Source organism: Opisthocomus hoazin, chromosome 15 (assembly GCF_030867145.1).
Source record: "Opisthocomus hoazin isolate bOpiHoa1 chromosome 15, bOpiHoa1.hap1, whole genome shotgun sequence".
Lineage (NCBI taxonomy): Eukaryota > Metazoa > Chordata > Aves > Opisthocomiformes > Opisthocomidae > Opisthocomus > Opisthocomus hoazin.
In genome coordinates, this window is record NC_134428.1 from 12,581,120 (window position 1) to 12,601,281 (window position 20,162).

Sequence of the window (20,162 nt, forward strand, 5' to 3'; positions counted from 1 at the left end):
GGCTGGGGGTGCACGCAGCGGTGGCCAACCTTCCCGGCAGCCCCCCTGCCCGCAGCACCCAGCACGGGTGCAGACCCCAGGGTGGGGGGACCAGCACCCCCAGGCACAGCCACCACCCGCGGCCCCGCTTGCTCTGAGGGGCAAAAGCAGACCCCAGCAGCAGCCCCGGCTGCGCTCCCGGCACGGAGCTGGCCCTCGGCCCCTGGCCCCTGCGCACAGCCCCCGGGGAGAAGCAGCCCCTTCCCGGGGGAAGTCAGCGGCACGCAGGGAGCCGGGTCGGCAGCTGAGCCTCTCTCCCTGCTCCCAGCCCGTTAGTCTGCGGAGAGGCCGAGGATCTGGCGGGAGGATTATTCTCTTCCCTGGAGCCGAGCCCCAGCCGCGGGGATTAACGGTGGCAGTTACGTAAAGGAGATTGGGGCTGCCGCCTGCCAGCGCTCACCAGCCCAGGGACCCACACAGCAGAGGAGGCTGGGGACATCCCCAGCCCAGGAGCGACCAAGCGGCGCCAGCCCGCACCCCCAGCTCACAAACAGCGAGGACGCATGGGACCGTGGCATCGTCCCCCGCCACAGGGCTCGGGACCCCCAGCGCGGAGCAGGGGGTTTGCTCAGCTGGGTGCTGGGGCAGGCAGAGGGGCCTCGGTCGCTGGACGGAGCTGGGGAGCTTGGCATAGGCCAGCGACAGATGGTCCCACGCTCCAGGAGACAGCACCTGCCACGCAGCTCCCTCCAGCTTGATCCTTATCTAAGCCCCGGCGTGAGATTTTCATGCTGCTGGAGCGTGGCAGGAACCCGGGGGGTAAAACCAGGTCATGGAGCCCCAGGGGCGGGCAGGGACGGTCACCTAACTGGAGCCTCCCTCCACACGCTCCCTTCTCCTGGTCCATCACCTGCCCACAGTGGGACGGGGCAGCGGGCAGCACCTTGGGGCAGAGCCGCGGCCAGCTCAGCCATCACAGCATCACCAGGACACCCGGACCCCTCCCAAAAAGGGGGGTTTCTGCCTTCGGCAAGTCACACAACCGGCTGCCAAAAAATCCTGAAGTCTTGCATAACCTCAGCTGCACTGACAAAAGCAGGGCACCATTTACAAACAATGCAAAAGAGGATTTATTGAAACCATTCCGGTTAGATCAAGTCCTGCCGGGCACAATTTGCAGTAAGTTAAAGAACCAAACCAAATGGTCTTAGTGTTAAAAAACACGCTGATACGTAACACAGTGATCTACGCCATCATCACCCATCTGAGTTATTGAATCAAGGCACAAAGTCATTTGTTAAATACTGAAAAAAAAACAATTACACAGGGAAATTAGCTGGGGAAAGGACTTGTTTTGCTAAGAAGACGCTGGTTTGGCACTGATGCGTTTAATTGAGCTGCCACGGGGAAATCTGCGTTTCCGAATTAATGGACAACTTAAAGCCAGAAAAGCCCCCCAAAGCTGAAAATCCACGTCTCCCAAAGGAACGTTCAGCGTGCCCACGGGAAAAGTCGGGTCTGCGTAGGGATTGGAGGCGGGAGAGGGCTGAGACGCTGGACAGAGAGAGCAGCACCTGAAGATCCTCACCTGGCACCGCTTCAATTCCGGGGGCAGGGAAGGAGTGCAGAGCTCTAGCTGGAGAGAGCTCTCTTCCCCGGGCGGCTCGTGCCCGTCGTCCAGCCTGCCCACCTCCCGGCAGAGGGGACGGCGCTCAGAGAAGGCTCCTCAGCAGCTGCAAGGCCGAACGAGCATTTGCAAGGGAGCTGGCGTTGCCACTCGTGTACAGGGCCCCCCAGAGCGACAAGCCGAGCTCCCAGGCAAAGTTAAAGTGCAATTCTACTCTGAAAAAATGTCCTAGCTCCCCTGGCACCTCCAAACGGTGAGGAGAGGCGGTGTCTGTACCGGCAGGGACCAGCCAGCCTGGACTCGGGGCGGTTTTCGGATCTCCTACGATCAGACTGGGGACAGGGAGGGAGACCAGCTCCCTTGCTGGGTCACCAACACCACATGGCCTGGCTGCAGAGGAAGCAGCAGAGGAAGGAGACAGACACAGGAAGGCCTGTGACTGCAGAGTGGGGCACACGGGGCTGTTCTCAGGAGAAAAGGCCATTTTCTAGGTAGAACGACAGTTTAACCCGCGCTGTGCTGGCCCCGGTGACGCCTGGCCACACCACCAGCCGCGGCTGGGGTCTGTCACCACACACCCCCCCGCGACCACCGAAGCAGGGACCCAAACCCGGGAGAGGGCGATTGCAAACCAACCCGCAGCCAGGCACCTCTCCCGCGGCCAGGAGAGCTGACTCTGAAAGGAAATTAAACACCACACATCGAAGCAACCAAGAAACAATCAACTCCAGCAACTCCAGCAAGCATGCGTTTTCCTTCAGAGAGGCTGAGTCAGCACAGTTCTGCGGGCACAGAAGGATCAAGGGGAAAGCCCTCCTCCCGGAGCTGACAACACTTCAGTGGTGGCCAAGCACTGAAGTCCCATCAGCTCAGAGGACAGGCGCACCGGCAGCTGCCCCCGCAGCCGGGGCGTCCCCAGGCACTGCGGGTGCTTCCCCACCAGCCACGCTTTGGTTTGCAGACCAAGAAAGGCAGCTTCCCACCGGAATCGGTGATCTGGGTTTGCTGAGAGCACGGCTGCAGAGGAGCAGCAGCCTGGAGACGCCTGGGCCGGCGCAGCATCTCCCCTCCCTCGGCCAGCTCACACTCGGCTGTGGAATCGCATCCGGTAGAGGCGGTCCCGGACGTGCTGCTCGCTGTCCACAGCCACCTGGCTCAGCCAGATCACCCTGCTCTCAGAGACATCCTCCTTCAGCTTGCGCTTTACCAGAGACACCGACCCTGGCTCCTCGCTGGGTTGAGGCCCCCGCAACAGCACGTAGCAGGCGTGCCGGCTCCGCTCGAACAGCGTGGCTGTAAGGCAGAGCAGAGGGGAAAGCCCAGCCTAACGTCTCTGCGTTCAGACTGGCCACCAGACCCAACGCCGCGCGCCCACTGAGTCCAGGAGGTATCAGCAGGCCGGTGTCCTCCTGCACCTCCTCGCTGGAGGGCTGGACGGAGAGGACTTACCATTGAATGCAATTATTTGGTCTGTGCTATTGCGGAGCTCCAGCAGGACGTTAGTGTAGGAAGGATGGAAAAGATACAGCTTCTGGAGAGGAGCTCTGGCTCTCTGCAACCAACAGGACACCATCAGGACATGGACCCAGAGACAACGCCAGCACCAGGCTCAGCTACCACTGCTTGGTGCTCTCCTCCCCACCCCAAGCTTCCCGCAAACAGCAGGCCTCTCCGCTACAGGCAGGAGACAGGTTTTCACCTCAGGGCTGGCGGAGTTAGCGAGGAAAGCACAAGAAGCTCAGCTGGTGCTGGGCACCCTCCAAGGCACAGCCTGTCACTGACGCTGCCAGCCGCTGCCCAGAGGGCTGTTGTGCAGCTGAGCTGTGCATCGCGGCTGCCAGCGATTGCCTTGGCGCAGAAAGAGGTTGTTAACGTGGTCTTGGGAGACCACTGCGTGCCGTACTGCTGCGGGAGGCTCCCGGCCACGCAGCAGCAACTTCACAGGTACCAAGCCAGCCGTCTCTCGCCTCACCTACAGTACCACTGGGACTGGGCAATCCAGCGACCTTGTTCACAGAGCCACTAAGTCCCTTCTCTCTACGTGGCCAGGCTGAGGACGACAAAAGCCGTTGGTGTCACCACCAGCTGCTAGCAGGGACATTGCTATGGACATTGTGAGGACCCAGTACAGACCAGATCACACACAGAGGTCTGCCTGCTTCTAGCAGACCAGATCGGTCAGCGACCCCACACTCAGTGTGGGAGACTGCAGCGTCAGTGGCACAGACAGATGAGAACGGGAACGCTGGGAAAAGCGGGTAGCTCCACCCAATTCCAGCCCGCAGTCTGGAGAACAGCAACCGCTCCACAGCACTACTCACCGTTTCGTTTCCTGCCGCCCGGTATTCACCCCAGAAGAGGAAGGTGGACCGGTGATCAGCCGTAGGAAGTGTGGCCGGCCCGGGGCTCTCCACTCTCGAGTTCAGTCTCAGGTCCCACTGGACTGCTCCAGATCCACTTTCAACAATCATAACCTAGCAGGGAAGAAAGAAAAGGACCTCATACCAAAGAGCCTGATCAGCCGTGAGAGAGGAGTCAAGTCAGCTGTCTGTACCCCGCACTGTCTGCAGGAAGAAGTACCCGACGTGGGAGGATGAGGAAAGACTTGCAGCCGAGCATCACAGAGCTGTGAGACCTGGGGCAGGCCACATTAAAGTCACAAGTTTTGCAGCTATTTCAAGGGGTTCAAAGCTCTGTCATTGAAGCCTCTTGCTGAGAAGAGACTAAAAGTGCCTGAGCTGGCTTCAATCACCTGTTGAAAGAGCTCCCTTCCCAGCCTAAAGCTTCCTAAAATCAGCCAGAGGGAACACATCCCACCAGCTGCCCTTGACTCAACGCCTGCTTGAGCCGAGACATACAGAGAAAAGGGAAGTTAAAAGGAAGAGCGTTCAAACCTTCTTTCTGTTGGGTCCAATTTCACTCTCAAGGACAATGCCAAGAACATCAGGTTTGTAGTAACCAAGCAGCGGCTCACTGAGAGAAAGAGAATGGACAGATTGTAAGAGACCCTGACGGCCCGGGCATACCTCGGTCTTTCAGAGCAGCCTCTATCCTCCCAGCAGCTCTCCTGAGAAGCGATCTGACTGCTGCGTTAGGTTAGCCTGGTACCACTCACAGCTCTGAGCCCAGTCCCGAGACAGCCACAGCGCAGCAGGCACAGAACGAAGAATCAAGGCTTTGGGCTCCTCCATTTTGAAGCGGTACCCAACATCCGCTAGCAGAGGACACGTAATACAATAAGCATGGTCCAGACATGATCACAGAGCAGGCTTTTATGTTTCAAATGAACTAAAAAAAACAGTGTCTGCCAGGACACCGCTGCCGCTGGGAGCCTGGAAATGCCTCACCCAACCCACACCGGTAACACTACCTCACAACACGGGACACGTTGAGGGTCCACAAAGTCTGGAGATTTTGTGCATTGATCAGCGTAGCCATCTCTGAGCTTACAACCAAGACGTTCTCCCGTGATCGCCCAGGAACTTTTGCCAGGTAACGAATCTCCCCAGAGCTGTACAAGGACAGAGAAATGATTACGCTTTTTCGACCGTGGATGGTTTTCCTGTGGGGTTTTGGTTCTTCCCCTGCACAGCAAATGCAAATAGGAAACCCTAGCCTGCTTTCTCTCCTTTTCTGTGAAACCATGACCAGGCCATCAACACCAGCCCTCCCTGCGAGCTTTGGATGCGCTCCTAGTCCGAAAGCCACACAGCCAGGAAAGAACAAAGCCACAACAGGCCATCCTGTCAGGAACACCGGTACCCTCCAATCCACCAGCCACCAAGACAATCTCACACCTGACGAGGGATAAGCGGTGCGTGGCGCTGTCAATGTTCTTCTCCCACTGAGGATTTTGCTCAAGGCTGGGAAGCTTAATATCCATCCCAGTTGCTGCACTGTAGAGATCTTTCAGGGAGTATGCATAGAGAGAGTTTTCTGTGCAAAAAAAGCAAGAATGAGGGAGATAAGTTATCCTGCCCTTGCTGTGAACTCTATGATTTTCCAGATCTGGCAGATCAACTATATCTTTAGGGCTTGCATCACTGAGTTGTAGCAGTATTTTGAGACTCCAGCCTGCTTTTGAATGCTTTTAACGTCTTATCTGTTCATAATCCAAGTGTTCCACAGTAATCATTTTCTATAAATGACTCCTTTAACCTTACATTCACAACACTTTCCAGATAAAATCACTACAGTACGTAACAAACCTTAGTTTAAGCAGAAGCACCCCCGTCTCCTGGCCTTGAATAGCTCCTTCGCTAGATGAAAGCGCAACACAGCTTTTGAGAATGCAAAACACTTTCAGACAGCTGTTTAGTAGTCCTGATTTCACAGTTATAATCACTCTTTCAGACTGAACTCAGAAACAGAACTGTACCTGTATAGAAAAGGAAGTAGGAGGAGGAGTCCAGGTTCAGCCTGATATAGCGAGCTTTCCCATCCACATTCAGCCTTCCAGTCGAGCCAATCTGTTTGCCATTTTTTCCTGAATGGATGAAGGTCTTAATCTACGCAGCAAAGGGATTTTAAAAAAAAAAAAAGGTTAAAGCTGCATTACACTGTTACTGCTCCAACTCGAGCGTTTTCCAAAGCTTCTGAGCAGCTGGTACTGAACAGCAGCTGAACAGGAACAGCACAGGCTCACATCAAAAGTCTCTCCCTGGTTTTGGAGGTGTGGGCAGGAGTTAGATGATCCCTCCGCTCTGAATACTTTTGCAAGTTTGAAAACCACTTCTAGCACAGCCACCTGCCCTGAGATTTTACTACGTCTGCCAGCCACCTCCCCTGCAGGCTGAGACTGCCAAACAGCAAGCCCCAGCTCTGCTGAGGACAGCAAAGATTGACTCAAGCCTACCAAGCAGTGACAACGATGGAGAGGACCCAAAGGCAGAGACAAAGCAGCACACAGACACAGAGGAAACTTGGCTTCGCATGGTAGCTCTGTTAAATATTTTAAGCGCCCCAATCTACTCCTCCCAAGGCTGACATGAGTCCAAGGGGATAAAAGAGCTGACAGGTTTCTTCATGTTCTTTGTGCAGGGTAACAGAAACCACTAAAAACACTTCATCCAGGAGAATAAAGGCTAAAACCAGGATCACACTCGAATGCCTGGGCATCAGTCATGCTCTGGGGAGAGCAGCACATGCTAGGGAAAAGAGAAACAGCATCCATCAGAGACGCTGAGTCAGGCAGGAACCCCTCCCTGTTCCTTGAGAAGGAAAGACTGAGAAAGAGAAGGAAATCTGCTGCTCTCAAAGTGAATCTGGAGAGTCTGGCAGGTGAATAAAGGATAGAGTTTGCTGAGGAGAATGAAGAGCACAGCTGGAGATGGAGAGCAGCACATCCACCAGCTGTTCCCAGCCTCCCGCACTGGGAGGAGACACATATCAGCTCTTGTCGACCAGCTTCACCTTTAGCCACAAGCACTGGTTCAGCAGCTGCCCCTGGACAGTAACAGCCGAAGGTATTCGTGGAGCAAGTGAGAATGCACACCACCTCACTCACCGCACAGCTGAACACCTCTCTGCGCTGCTACAGGTGATCCATCCCAAAAAATGTCATATTTTCCCAGATATATTTGTGCTGCAGCTTGCAGCAGGTAGGGGCCAATAAGACTCTCAGAAAAAGCTGCCATCTAAAATCCCTGCGCGCAGACCTCTCCCCACAGACTGCTCAAAGCTCTGCCATTTCAGGAAACGGCAGTATAATGTAACGTTCAGCTTCAGCCCTCGTTAGCAACACAGCTAATTTACTTAAGTTCCGAATCTCTCTTCAGAGAGAGTGCCTTTTTCCAAGCTGCAGAGCTCCACTCAAGCTCCCTACATTTTGTGTGATTTCTCAAAAAAGAACATGCTTTTACTTGAGTTGACAGAGTACTTGCCAAGTCCGGAGAGAGGAGGGGATTTCATACTGAGATAGCTAGAGAGATTAAAAGGAAAACAAATCAAAAGGCAGTCTTGCAGAACAGAGACTACATTCAATCGTTTCTTGGCCGCCTAAGACTCAAAAAAAAAAAATAGTCTTGAGATAACCAGGATGGCAAAAGCAAGGAGGAAAGAAAACAGTAGAGAAACGTAGGAGTCGGAGAGGATAGAATTTCCGATGACTCTGGCAACAACAATGTCTCGGACAGCAAAATCCCATTTGCTTATGGAGTGCTGTGGTATGAGGACACAGGGCTCCCACCAGACTTGCAGGGTACCGTAACTTCTGTATGCCTTAAACAGGACAGAGTGCGCACGCAGATGATGCTGTTCCACTCAACCACAGATGCAGATGTTTTGGTACAAAACCACTTCTAGTTCCATGACTTTCCTCCTCTAAGAAATGGGAAAACCAATATTGGAACGGAGGTAACACCGCTAGCAGCTATTTCACTAAACGAACCCAAGTCAGAATTAACCAGCGCAGTGACACTAGGAAGAGAGCCGTGCAACACAGATCACAGGCAGAGACACGAAAGGTATCAGAAAAGGGCAGTGGTGGTACACAAGTGCTGGCTGTCAGCTGTGCTTTGATCTAAGAGCCAAACCTGTCAGGGTTTGTTCAATTCCACCTCTCTGAGCAGAGTCCCAGAAAACTGCAAGCTCATCTCGCCTAGGCTCACTCCACACAGAGCCCAGGAACATACAGCAAGGAGGGCAGGCTGAAAAGGGGAAGAAAAAAGCTGGCCAGGAATCCCTCCCTTTTTTTTTTTAAACCATAAACCACTTGCATTGATTTGGGAGTAGATTTCTGCAGGGTGGGAGAGAACCTACCCCAAACCCACAGATATCAGAGGCCTCTGGACACTTCCTCTTAGACTACAAGGTCGAAATAAATAACGTTCCTGCCATGCCCTGTGGTCCGGCCACTGAGTTTATCATAGCTCCGGAGTGACATACCTGATCTCCTGTAGCAATAAAGATTATCAGGTCCTGAACTCCATCACTATCCACATCTGGAATCACTGAGACGGGAGTCAGCACAGTATAATTAGCTCCAAAGTCACTGGACTGTCTCCACTGAACCTCCCCTAGAAGAAAGAGTTATTGGGAAACATTCACTAAAACAGGCTTCATGTCGAAAGAAAGGCTTTTAACGCCCCTGCTCCTCGAAGCACTTTGCAGTAGCCAGCCATTTACAGCCCATCAGCACCACAAGCCAGCCACATTTATGGTCATCAAGGGGTACTTCGTTGCATTTCAAATGAGTCCCAGTACCCACAATTTAAACTTACATTGGAAAGTAACTCTAGCTGCCTGCACAAATGCACCCTAACATCCCGGGCCGAAGAACAGCTTGCTTTTCTCCTGCCGTGGGTTCACAAGCTTTCCAGCATGTTCATGGCATGGAGAAACCTTTTTTGTGATCTAAAACCTTGCTGCTGTGTACTTAAATCTGCACAGACATTTTAAGACCATAAAGCAGCCAAATTCTAATCGCAGCATTGCAGCTACTCCCCACCAAACCTTTTTCACTGCAGCTTGCCTCCTGCAGATGTTCTTACAGATGTTCTGCACTGACGCGACCTGCCACAACTCAGTTCGCATCCCACCTCCGCCTTGTTCAAACAACACGCTCAGCACGTTCAAACTTGTTTGTAAACAGAGGTAGCAGAGCTTTGGGTTTTAAAAAATGGTATTTGGAGGGCGCAAGGGAGTTTTTCTTCAATGTCACCAGGCCAGCTGAGCAGCTCTACTCCACACACTCTGCCCAGGGCTGCTGGCCACTTTCCAGTCACTGCCCAGTGGAATTTGCAGTGGAATTTGGTGGTGATGTGGGGAGACCGGTGGGGGATTCTTTTTAAGGAAGACTTAAGTGACTAAGTAGGTGCTCAGAGGGGAAATGCTTACCCTCCCCTTTAAGGGGTATCACAGACAGCAGTTATCATTTCAGGTATGCAAAGCAGTCAACTGTTCTTTGTCAGGAAGGCAGCTGTACTGAAGGCCAAGGAATTACTACCTGACACTGTCTGCAATAATTTAAGGCAGGCTGTATTTCCAGTATGATTCCTCCCAAGCTTTTACTGAAACACTGAAAAAAAATACTTGGATTTGTTACTATGAGAACAGATGTGAAGTAGAAGAGTGCCCCTAGGAAATCATGGGAAGGCAAAGTACTTTAGCCTCGAAGAAAACAAGCAGGCAAAAGAAGGAGGGAACTTAAGTTTTAAATAACTATGTCTTGGCTTCAGTACAGTCCAAAGCTAAACAGTAAGACCGGGCTGATGATATTTGCATTTCAATGCATAAGGCTCCACTCTTTGCTGGTTAGACAGCAGATATGGTTTTGCAAGAAGCATCTTACCCTCTTAAAAGAGCAGTCTGACTTAATAGGAAACAGGTAACAGTGAGATTGATTCAACACCAAGGACCTGAGAAGCTTTCAGGCTCTCACACAATCCCCAAAGAGCACGAACTGTGAACCCAGTCCCATCCTGCTCCACCAACGGGAGATGGGACAATCCTGTCCAAGACCCAGAGTGCTACCGTGCTTCCTCAGAGCCCAAGGTCACAGCAGAAGCATGGCAACAGAACCCAAGATGGAAATCAGACAAGTACAAATAGCAACAGCAAATCTAACCTGGATGAAAGGGTTTTTTTTTCTTTTTGGTCTGGAAGGAATAATAAAATTAGGACTTAGATGACTGAGTTCAGCTCTCACTTCAAGCGGCCGCAGAGGACACAAAGCAGGATTGCTTGCTTCAGGCTGGATGAGGTCCAGACGCACATCCACAGACTGCTCTCCCGCTCTGCAGCTCACAAGCTACCTGAGCTAAAAGCAGGTCTTTTCTGCCAAGCAGTGTTAGACCCCTCCCCCATGCCCTTGCCCGCTTGTTCACTGAACACTTGTGAGCTCCTGGCATCCGCCATGCAGTGGACGTGAAGAGTTATCTCCTTTTGGTTCTTCTGAACCTATTACTCAATAAAAGAACCACAGAATAATGAAGAATTGCAGCAGGAAATCACCACTCCCTGTTCTTCTACTTATCACTCCTAATTTTATAGACTTATCTCCCCGTCACACACTATCGAAGTTGGAGTTCTGGTTTATTTAGTGATTTCTTGCACAGAAGGAATTCCATACATCCGATCGCCGTGGTCCTCTTCCTGCCATAACCCTTAGGAGACCAGCGAGGACCAGAACTGGGCTCACAATGCAGGCTGCTGGGGGACAAGGCAAGAGAAAAGGTGTGACAATAGACTTACTCCTGTCCTCTTCCTCGGGACTCTGCTTCTGGCCCCAGCAGAGGTGGAACACCCAGTTACAGAGACTTTTGCTTTGCCCTGGAACAGCTAATCTTAAACTCTTGCGTCCCAGTTTGCTTGTAAGATAAACATGCAGGAATGTTAGACATCCCACACAAACAGAGGCATGCAATCCTACTCTTTCCTTCTTCTTTGCTCAGGTCACTTATTCTGGCAATGAAGAAAGCAAGACTTAAGTCCAATTGACAGAAAAGCACTAACTTTATCAGCATTTAAAGATCAACACAACATCAGACACTTTCAGATGATAATCTGCCTCTCCTTCAGTCTTCCTACAGGCAGAGGCCAGGCAGCCTTCGTGCCCTGGAATCTCACCAGTCCTCCACGAGGATGAATCATTAACAGCTAAAGATTGTTCAGACTACTGTTTTTAGCACAATGTGATGTAAGTCAGACTTTGCCACTTTAAATACATTTAGCCTATTTAAATACATTTCATTCTGCTGCCTTCCTAATCCCCAGCAAAAGTCAACTACGCTAAGAAACCCCTTTTAACCCACTTAACAGCAAAAAGGCATCAAACACAACTTCGGGGTTATTCATTTTTCTCTCTGAAGACTTCATCTCGTGCCTTTAATTTATCTACGGAATGTTTTCTTTACTGTACTGTTGCTGTGACCTGTGGCTTAGCCTGGTTCCTCCTCTCCATGCTTGTGCTATTTCTTTGCAGCTGTCTTTAGCTACGTGCCTTTGGCTCAGCAGCGCTTTTCTACACTTTGACCTGAAAGCAACTACTTTGTTATTAGTCTGTAAATAACCTGTGCTACAGTCTGTTGATGAGGGAAATGGTGCTAAGATATCTTAGCTGGTACAGAAGCTTTCCAGCTCTGTGTGTGTTTACACTTCCATCTACACTGGAAACCAAGCTACACCAGATTCTCCTCAGATTCCTTAGAGCTATACCTCTTGCTATTTCTCTCTCCCAGTTTTTGGAAAATAGGGCGTGAGTGGTTCAGTACCAGATACAGAGGACAGGATCCTAGGTGTGTTTCCATGGCAGAACATGGATTGTCTAGAACCTCTGAAACAGTGACCCCCGAAACAGAAATGTATTTCAGGCTTTATCAGCGAGGAAGATTCGAGGCTGAGACAACAGGCATTTCTCAACTGCCCAGCGAATGGCTCTGGCAAGGTTTTTGAGGTAACAAATACCCTATGTCCACTGTTTGTGTACCAGCAAGTCGTGTCATGCTGACGTCCCCAGCCTCCGAGGTCTGAAGGCCACCAAGCGAGGAAAGCAAGTAGCACCATCCCCTTCACGGCAGCAGTGCTTGGTCACCACTCACCTGTCCACAGGTCAACTGCCGTAAGAGACACCGGCTTCCCCACGACCAGGCAACCCGGGGCCTCAGCCCTGCCGAGCTGCTTGATGCCGCACTCCATCCACTCAACCTCCTCGGCAGCAGGCCTCTCCCAGAGCGCTCTGCCATTCGTGCCAGACACGGCAGCAATGAAGGCACAGGGAGAAGGCAGACCTGAAGAGATGAGATGTCAGAGCGAGTGCTACCCACACCTGCCTTTGCCACTCCGCACCCCCCGAGAGCTGGGACTCACCCAGCTCCTTTCCCCACCCAGCTCACCCCGTTTCTCTCCCAGTCCCACATCAGCATCACTAATTAGAAATAAAAGAGAAAGGACAGCCCTTACTACAAGGTTTTCCAGTTTTGAACCAGCTACCTTCATCTAAGCAGGATCTGTTGAAGCTGCTGCTGCCGTTGCTAGCTTTGAAAGCGAAGATGACGTCTTGCACTTTGTCTTCATTCACATCATCTATAGCAAGAAACTGGTAGGCCACTGTAAAAGAGATCACAAGCCAGGCACTGGTGAGGGCTGCCTCAACCAACACAAATTCCTAGAGACCTACTCAGTGCCTCCATCCCAGACAGCATAACATCAGGACAACCTGGCTTTTGTATTAAAAAAAGCCATCTACAAGAGTACCAAGGACTGGAAGTTAGTGCCAAAGGATTTTTTAAACTTGCTATCCCCCAAAGGATTTACCTTTTTTTAAAACCAAGTGGCCAGAATTTGAACTATGTCAAAAAAAGAGCAACTCTGGTCTTGGTGTGGGGTTGCTATTCCCGAAATATATAAAAAGAGAAACAAATCCCATGAAACCCAGCCCAGATATTCCATCTTTCTCACCCCCAGCTAAAAGCAGCCTTCTTCAGCTCAGAGCAGCAAAACTTGGGATTTCTGCATTAACACACAAAGCTCAGTCCCTGCTGGTGAGCACCATCTCTGCGATTATAGCACAACCAGCACACACCCACTGCACATAAGGATAAAGGAAAGCTTTTACAGAAGCGAATGCTGGGCCACCAGGGAGCAGTACCCAGCCTAAAGAGCTGACTAAAGCAACCATAAATTTGTGCACTTTATAAAAACAACACAAGATGCAATTATCTTCTCTCCTTCCCATTAGCCATGGGGAAAAGTTAGAAAGACACACTGACAGAGGAAAAAATGACTAATTGTCTCCAAACCTCAGCTCAAACTTCAAGGGAACATTTTACAGCCCAAACTTCAACAAAGATTTATTCCCAGATACCCTTCCCCATTTCTTTTTCCAAATGAGGCCAGCCTGCTACCTTGTTAGCACTTCAGAGCAGCATCTAATTTCTCCACCAGCTCCTGTAAACACCTCCTGGAAGGCCACTCCAATTACAACGGGCCACTGCTTATCCAGGTCAGGTATTCACAGCTCTCGCTCCCAAGGGCAGCAACCCTGCAGGCCTGGCTCCAGATCGCGCTTAGGTAGAGCTCAATTCAATTTCGTGGCACATAAAGGAAAAGGGCTGTTGGTAAGTATTTATTCTGCTACAGCAAACTCACCTGCGTTGTCATAGTTTCGGAACCATGTTCTTTCTGAAACCGGCCTCTCTGGGCAAGGAATGATAAACGAGAAAGCAAACACAATTATCAGACACAGAAATAACGAGATGAAGAAGGCAGCAGTGCGCCACCGGGACAGCCGAGACAGTCGCGATGACTGCTTGATGATAATCCTTCTCTCCACGGAGTTTTCATGGTTCTCTTGAGCTTTTACGTCCTCTGTCTTCAGAGGGTGGATCTCAGCTTCCGAGTCTTTGTTGTCCATTGCTGTTCAGTCATTGGTATTCAGACGCCCTTCCCTCCCTTCACCTGCAACAATGGAAAGAGTAGTTAAAACAGATTTTGGATTATACACAAAAAACAACAGAAATATTCTGCTACTACCTGATATTCACGCTGGAAACATTCAATGGGAGGTGAGCAAATCAGTGTATCGTCCCAGAGCTGGATACAAAGCGCCGCTGGTGCCGGAGGTCTCCCACACGGAGCAATGGGGAGAGACCGTGGGAGGCAGGAATAGCACTGTTTCTTCTTCTTCAGAGGAGGAAATCAGCTCTGCTAGACCTGGACACAGAAAGGCTACAGCCTCTGTGTGGAAAGAAGAGAATGGTCTGTAGGTCTCCCTCAGGAAAACCACACCAAAAGCTCCTTTTGCTGCAAAGACTTCTTGGCACCTCCCGTGTATGTCAGTCTGACTCCCGGCTGGAGGGGTGAAAGGGAACACTCGTGACCTTTGTATCCCAACAGCAGGCTGTTCCCTGCTGCAGTGACCACTTGAGCTTCCCCACGAGAGAGAGAGAGAGAGAAACAAACACCGGCAGATTCTGTACAGGAACAAACCAGAGCTATTCAACACCTTCTCAGATGAGAAACCACTTGGTAAGTTCAGCAACGAAGCCCAGCAGAAGGCAGGAGAGTGACTACTTCCCTCCCCGGAGGAAAACGAAGGCATGAGCTGAGACTAAAATCGGGTAAATGTGATTTCATCAGAATGGAAGAGCTAACAAATGCTATTTTAGTTTCTCTTGCTGTAAGTCATAATCTTGGGCTACAGCTAACAGAGGGGTCCTGTGCTAATTTGTTATAAAAAGAGAAAAAAAAAGAAAAAGCCCTAGTCGGTTACAGAAGCCTGTAACTCATTAACCACAACAACAATAAAAATCAATATTATATACAGCTTCTCTGATAGTGCTTCTTTAAAAAAATAGCGGAAGGGAAGAAATAAAGAATAAATACATTCCAGCAGCCTTGGAAAAAGCTGCATGGCAGTGCCATAAAAAGTTTTATCAGAGCAAATAAACATGACAACCGAGCCAATTTTCCATGACCGTGCCCCAGCAGTCACGTGCCTGGATTGTCCGCTGGAGCAATTTACTTCCCCAGCTGAAAAGAGCTTAAACTCAGCACCAGCACACAACGCAGAGCGCCTGAGCTTCCAACTCCAACAGCAACGGGGCTCAGTACGCCTCGTGTTTCATGCCCAAGTTCATCCTCAGGTTCACAGCAGCACAAGGTGAGAGTCACCCTCGGGAGGCCAGGCTGCTTCAGGCAGCTGCAGCTCGACTGGGGGCCTCACCTCCCCGGGCTGTCCCTGTCCCACCGCAGGGAAGAGCTGTGGAGTCCTCTCCTCTTCTGGGCATGCATCACGGCGGGGACAGACCTATGTAAGGCAGGGGCTGAGCTCACAGGGCGAGCGGGACAGCCTGGCACGCTGCTGTCAAGCCCCCAGCTAACCTCAGCGCCTGCTGGACTTGTAAGACGGGAGTTACAAAGCACTTACTCCAACCCAGACACTCCAGCATTTATCCTACAACAGCCCACCGAGTAAAAGATCTCGCTCCTGACAATTTAGTTCAAGCTGCACAATACCCTGCAAATGCAATTAAACCAATAATGCAGAAGTTGTATCTCATTCCAAAGATCTTGCTCCAAAGACCTCACCTGCCTTTCACATCGCTCTACCAGCAACACCACGGACAACCCCACGAGGCCGGCTGTTTCCAGACCAACAGCAGGCACCTGACATGGGTAGGACAGCTCCAGATGGAAAGGGGAAGAAAACAGCGAGCCGTGCACTCAGCCTTGCTCCCGACCTGGCCACCGCTCCGTTACCGGAGCCAGCCGAGCACCCGACCTCCAGCAGGTTCAAGGCACAAGGCTCTGGGCACAGGCTGAGCAAACGATTCACCGGAGCGGAGCAACCACCACCGCAGCGATGGGGGTCGGTGGCAGGGATGGGTTACGTGGCCTCCCCTGCGAAGAGATGGATGGCTCGTGTATCTCTGGCATGCCCATCTCCAGTGGCAGGGAGCGGTGGATCATAGAATCACAGAATCATAGAATGGGTTGGGTTGGAAGGAACCTTAAAGATCATCTGGTTCCAACGCCCCTGCTGTGAGCAGGGACATCTTCCACCAGACCAGGGTGCTCAGAGTTCCATCCAACCCGGCCTTGAACACTGCCAGGGAGGGGGCAGCCACAGCTTCTCTGGGCAACCTGTGCCAGGGCCTCATCACCCTCATGGGTTTGGCGAACGCTGCAGTAACCAGCATCCACAGCACGGGCTGCGACAGGGCTCCAGCACAACCCTACTAGTCTCTCCAGTAAAGCCCTCACAGCTTCCCAATGCGGAGCTGGGAAACCTCCAGGAGACAGACGAGTGCTTCCAGCACCCATGACTCTTCCCGAGAGCAGCGCAGAACCAAATCCAGGCTTCTCCCCACTTAGTCCAAAAGGGACGCTATCTTGGCGCTGTATGGAAGGCGTATTTTTATGACTCACTTTAAATCACAGCACTGTCATCTAGACTGGGACGAGAACAATAAAAAAAGTGGTAATTATCCTGACAGCCCCAGCAATTCCCCTTCCTTTGCAGCAATGACCCTAGGAGCCACCAATTACAAAGAGCCTTCGATGCCTTTAAAGCAATTCTTTCTCTTTTGTTTCAGGGTTTGAATACTGCCCTTTGCACCCCTGCCAGAGCAGAGGCAGTGCCAGTACAACGGCCACAAAGGTCAGCGCAGAGACTCAAACAATGCAGGAGATCCCACTGCCCGCAGCTGCCAAAGCACATGCTGGCAGCACGCGAAACGGTCTGAGCTCTGAACAACAAAGCAGTCTGGTAATCAGTTTAATTGAAGACAAGCAGAAAATGATAGTGTGCACTTCAGATGATATTGCTGTCCTCTAGCAGCCGGCATTTTGTCTCCTGCTGGCAGAGGACACAAAATAATGCACTGGAAAGTTTAACGCGTCCAGGCACCTTGCAAGGAAATACGCAGCGACAGGATCCTGTGCTGCTGCATTATTAACACAGGCCACGTGCACTAGACCTCGTAGCTAGCACCGGCTCTCTGCCTGGGGCCTCACCATGAGAAAACATGGGAGAAAGACTTCATAGGAAAGCAAACAAATCAGAAAGGGCACGTGACATACCTGAACTGAACCCAGAGGGCCCAAGGAGCGCTGCAGCGCAGCCAGGATCTGCATCTCACACGCGTTCCTTCGCCCCCCAAGCTCTAAAGGCTATTCACCCCACCAACGGGACGAGCTGGGAGCAGTCCCCGGCCACAGCCAAGGAGGAACAAACGCCCTTTCCTGTCCTACAGCAACAACGCTGCTCTGGAGAAGCACAGCTTTACTCACCTTCATGGGGGACTGACTTTCCTCTTCTCCTGAAGCTACAGCGCAGATTTACAGATCTGATCTGAATCAAACCAGTGAAACTTGTGCAGCAAGCGGTTAGGGCCAAGCCACGGCTAAATCAGAGAGACAAACCATCATTACCAGTCAGCGCAGAACTGCCTGACAAGCACAGAGACCCACGTACAGTCAGACGTATGAAAACTGTTGACAGAAACCATTTAAGTGTCAGCGTGATGGAAGGTTTAACTCATTTTCCAATGATAAAACCCCACACCACAGCATTTGGAATCTCACCAGGCGCCGGTTGTTCCTGGAAAATGTCTAGCAATATATCATAACTTACATTTGATGTTCAACATGTTTATATCTTTCCCAGAATGATGAAATCGGATTCTGACTGGGCATTTCAGGAACCCAAACATCTAGGTGTTTTGGTTCTGTACTTTTTTGTTTTAAGCACCTTACAGCTCTCCCTCCTGTCAGCCAGAAACTGTTGAAGCCCCAAGCTGCAATCAGTAATGACAAAACTGCCTCCAAGTTTTGCTCTGAACAAGACACAACGTTCCCTTCACGGCTGTCTTCCACGAGCAGACTGTTCCGCTTTGATCCGATGTGCGGCACGGCACTGCGGCGAGCCCACCAGGCACTCGCCTGCTGCAACATCGGGACATCACTGGGTCATTTTTTCCCTTTTCCGCAGTCCTGCTTACATCAGGGTCCACCCACGAGGAAGTAACGCGTAACATTGCCCCCAGATGAGGAGATTTTCCTTTCCAAATACACTCAGACTGCACGGCGTACACAAGCTTACGGTTTTGCTGGATCATCTGCAGCCCACAACTCTTTCTCGGTATAAAGTCACAGCCATGGGCTGGGGGGGAGAAGTGCCCCGAGGAGACCACCTATCCCCTCCTGACGCCGGGGCACCTCTGCTCCCGCTGACATCCTTACAGCCTCTGAGGGGACACGGCTTGTAACCCAGACCACACCAAAGACCACGCAGGCACCCAGATCAGAGAAACACTTCTGCTGCTACCGTTGTTCTGTCCCTTCCCCTCACTCCTACCATTTTGCCTCTGTTAACACAGGTCTCCTCAAAACACGTGGTTCTTCTTAAATGACACTTCACCATCCAGAGCAGATACTACGCTTGCCACAGAGTATTCAAAGCCAGTGAATTGGAAACTCCTCCAGAGCACAACCAAATGCCACCTTAAAATGCAATACACCTGCCATTCATAGGAGAAAAGTCCTCTTTTCCCGGGCAGTTTCACTGCAGTCAGGGCTCAGGGAGAGAAACTCGATCTGTTTAGCAAAGAGCAAAACACGATCGGGTACTTTTTGCAAAAGAGCATTGGGACGAGCAAAACTCTCCAAGAGGAGGAACAGCATTAAAGCTGTGTGGAACCGATTACAGGTTAGGCCGGTAATAACAGTCAAGCAGCAGCGACACAGGCCACTCATCATGCCAGTCCTTACAGCTCTGCTGGATCCAGGCCACTCACCCCCACCGCCTGCTGCAGATCCCTTGCATCAGCCCCGCGAGAAGGAGCCAGCGAGCCGTCCGAACCTCTCGTGTCAGAGACACCCGCACCCACCCCGGGGCTCCTCTGCTTGCGCCAGAAGCATGGCGGCTTCTCCGCACTGCCAGGCATTTAACACCTGGCAAGATCTTGGTGTGTGAAAACCCTTTAGAAGTGGCTGTAGGCATTTCACGTAGGTTTATTAAAAAGACAAGAAGAAAGTATATTTTTTTAAGTGGAGTGCTTGTTCCACAGGTCACAAACTCCGTGCTGCCTGCTGGGCCCTGCCTGCAGAGCCTAGCGAGGTTTACAGCAGCACAAAACGACAGCCTTCCTCCAGCCGCTGCTGTCCTTGCCAGCTGTCTCCAAGAGAAGCCTCTTTCCCCCCCCCAGAAATCGAATTTTTCTTCTTCTCTCTTTCACACGTACACTGAGGAGAGCTCACTCACAGGCCACTCCACCCACCTGCCCAACGCCCAGCCCCGCGGAGCCCCTCGGCTTCCAGCCTCTGCCGGCAGCCCCTGGTGCGGGGCCCGATGCTGCCACGGGACACCCGGCTCCGGTCACACCGAGCCGTCCCTCTCTGCCGGGCTGGCTGCCCCTCTGACTCCCAGCAGTTAGCTAAGAGATTTTTGCTTTCCAGAATAAGGAAGACAGGCTGGAAATGAGATTGGGATGTAAGACATTGTTTTTCTTTCTGCCAGAAACCCTCCACCTCCTGCCTGCAGACCAGGCTCGTGGGCTGCCGAGGAGCAGGACAGCACGAACCCCAGCGCGCTCCAGGGAGAGTGCTGCAGGCGGCGTGCGGAGCTCTGTGGAGCCGGGGGTCCCCCGCACTCCCCTCCGGCTGACCCGCAGCCCTGCGCTTCCCGGTGCTGCGGGAGCGTCTCCCAGGGCCCCCGCGCAGCCCGCCGAGCGCGGGGGACAGATCCGCTCCCCTCGGGGGAGGATCGGAGCCCCTCCGCGCAGCGCCAGCCTTCTGCAAAAGGGGTCAAACCTCTCCCGGGCTGCCCGGTGAGGTCTGGGGCAACTCTCGGAGCTGCTGAGGGCGGAGAGCAGACCCCTCCAACCGCAGGGCCCCGGCGCCGGGCGGGGCCCCGGCCCGGCCCCCGCGCACCCCTCCCTCCAGCTCCCCTCCCCACCCCGCCGGCCTCCCCGCACCCCAGCTCCCGCGGCCCAGCCCGGCCTCTCCCCGCTGCGGCCTGGCGCACCGACCCCCGCCCCGCTCCGCACTCACCCTACGCGCCCCGCCACCGCCGCCACTTCCGCCTCCTTGGCGGAAGTGACGCGCAGACGCAGCG

At 52.3% G+C, this 20,162-nt stretch overlaps 1 protein-coding gene across 3 annotated transcripts; it reads right to left on the reverse strand.

Moving 5' to 3' along the window:
* Nucleotides 1–1,085: 1,085 nt before the first annotated feature.
* Nucleotides 1,086–20,135, reverse strand: FAM234A (family with sequence similarity 234 member A). 3 transcript variants are annotated; one of them, XM_075436343.1, is made up of 14 exons: nt 20,099–20,135; nt 17,339–17,451; nt 14,078–14,281; nt 13,694–14,002; nt 12,536–12,652; nt 12,145–12,333; nt 8,492–8,622; nt 5,985–6,114; nt 5,404–5,542; nt 4,977–5,117; nt 4,501–4,579; nt 3,928–4,080; nt 3,056–3,158; nt 1,086–2,899 (listed from the first exon to the last, which is right to left on the reverse strand). In XM_075436343.1, the coding sequence occupies exons 4-14, from the start codon at nt 13,956–13,958 to the stop codon at nt 2,688–2,690; spliced, it is 1,659 nt and encodes a 552-aa protein (XP_075292458.1). In that variant the 5' UTR covers nt 13,959–14,002; nt 14,078–14,281; nt 17,339–17,451; nt 20,099–20,135; the 3' UTR covers nt 1,086–2,687. The 3 variants fall into 3 exon arrangements, with proteins under 3 accessions (XP_075292458.1, XP_075292460.1, XP_075292459.1); XM_075436345.1 differs by lacking the exon at nt 20,099–20,135 and adding an exon at nt 19,327–19,811; XM_075436344.1 differs by lacking the exon at nt 17,339–17,451.
* Nucleotides 20,136–20,162: the final 27 nt, after the last annotated feature.

Excerpts from the sequence above, each read along its gene's own strand:
- FAM234A (XM_075436344.1), bottom strand. The coding sequence starts at position 13,958 with ATGGACAACAAAGACTCGGAAGCTGAGATCCACCCTCTGAAGACAGAG. Across the intron at positions 6,115-8,491 it reads TTATTGCTACAGGAGATCAG|ATTAAGACCTTCATCCATTC; the intron begins GTATGTCACTCC and ends TTTGCTGCGTAG. Across the intron at positions 2,900-3,055 it reads CCAAATAATTGCATTCAATG|CCACGCTGTTCGAGCGGAGC; the intron begins GTAAGTCCTCTC and ends TCTGCCTTACAG.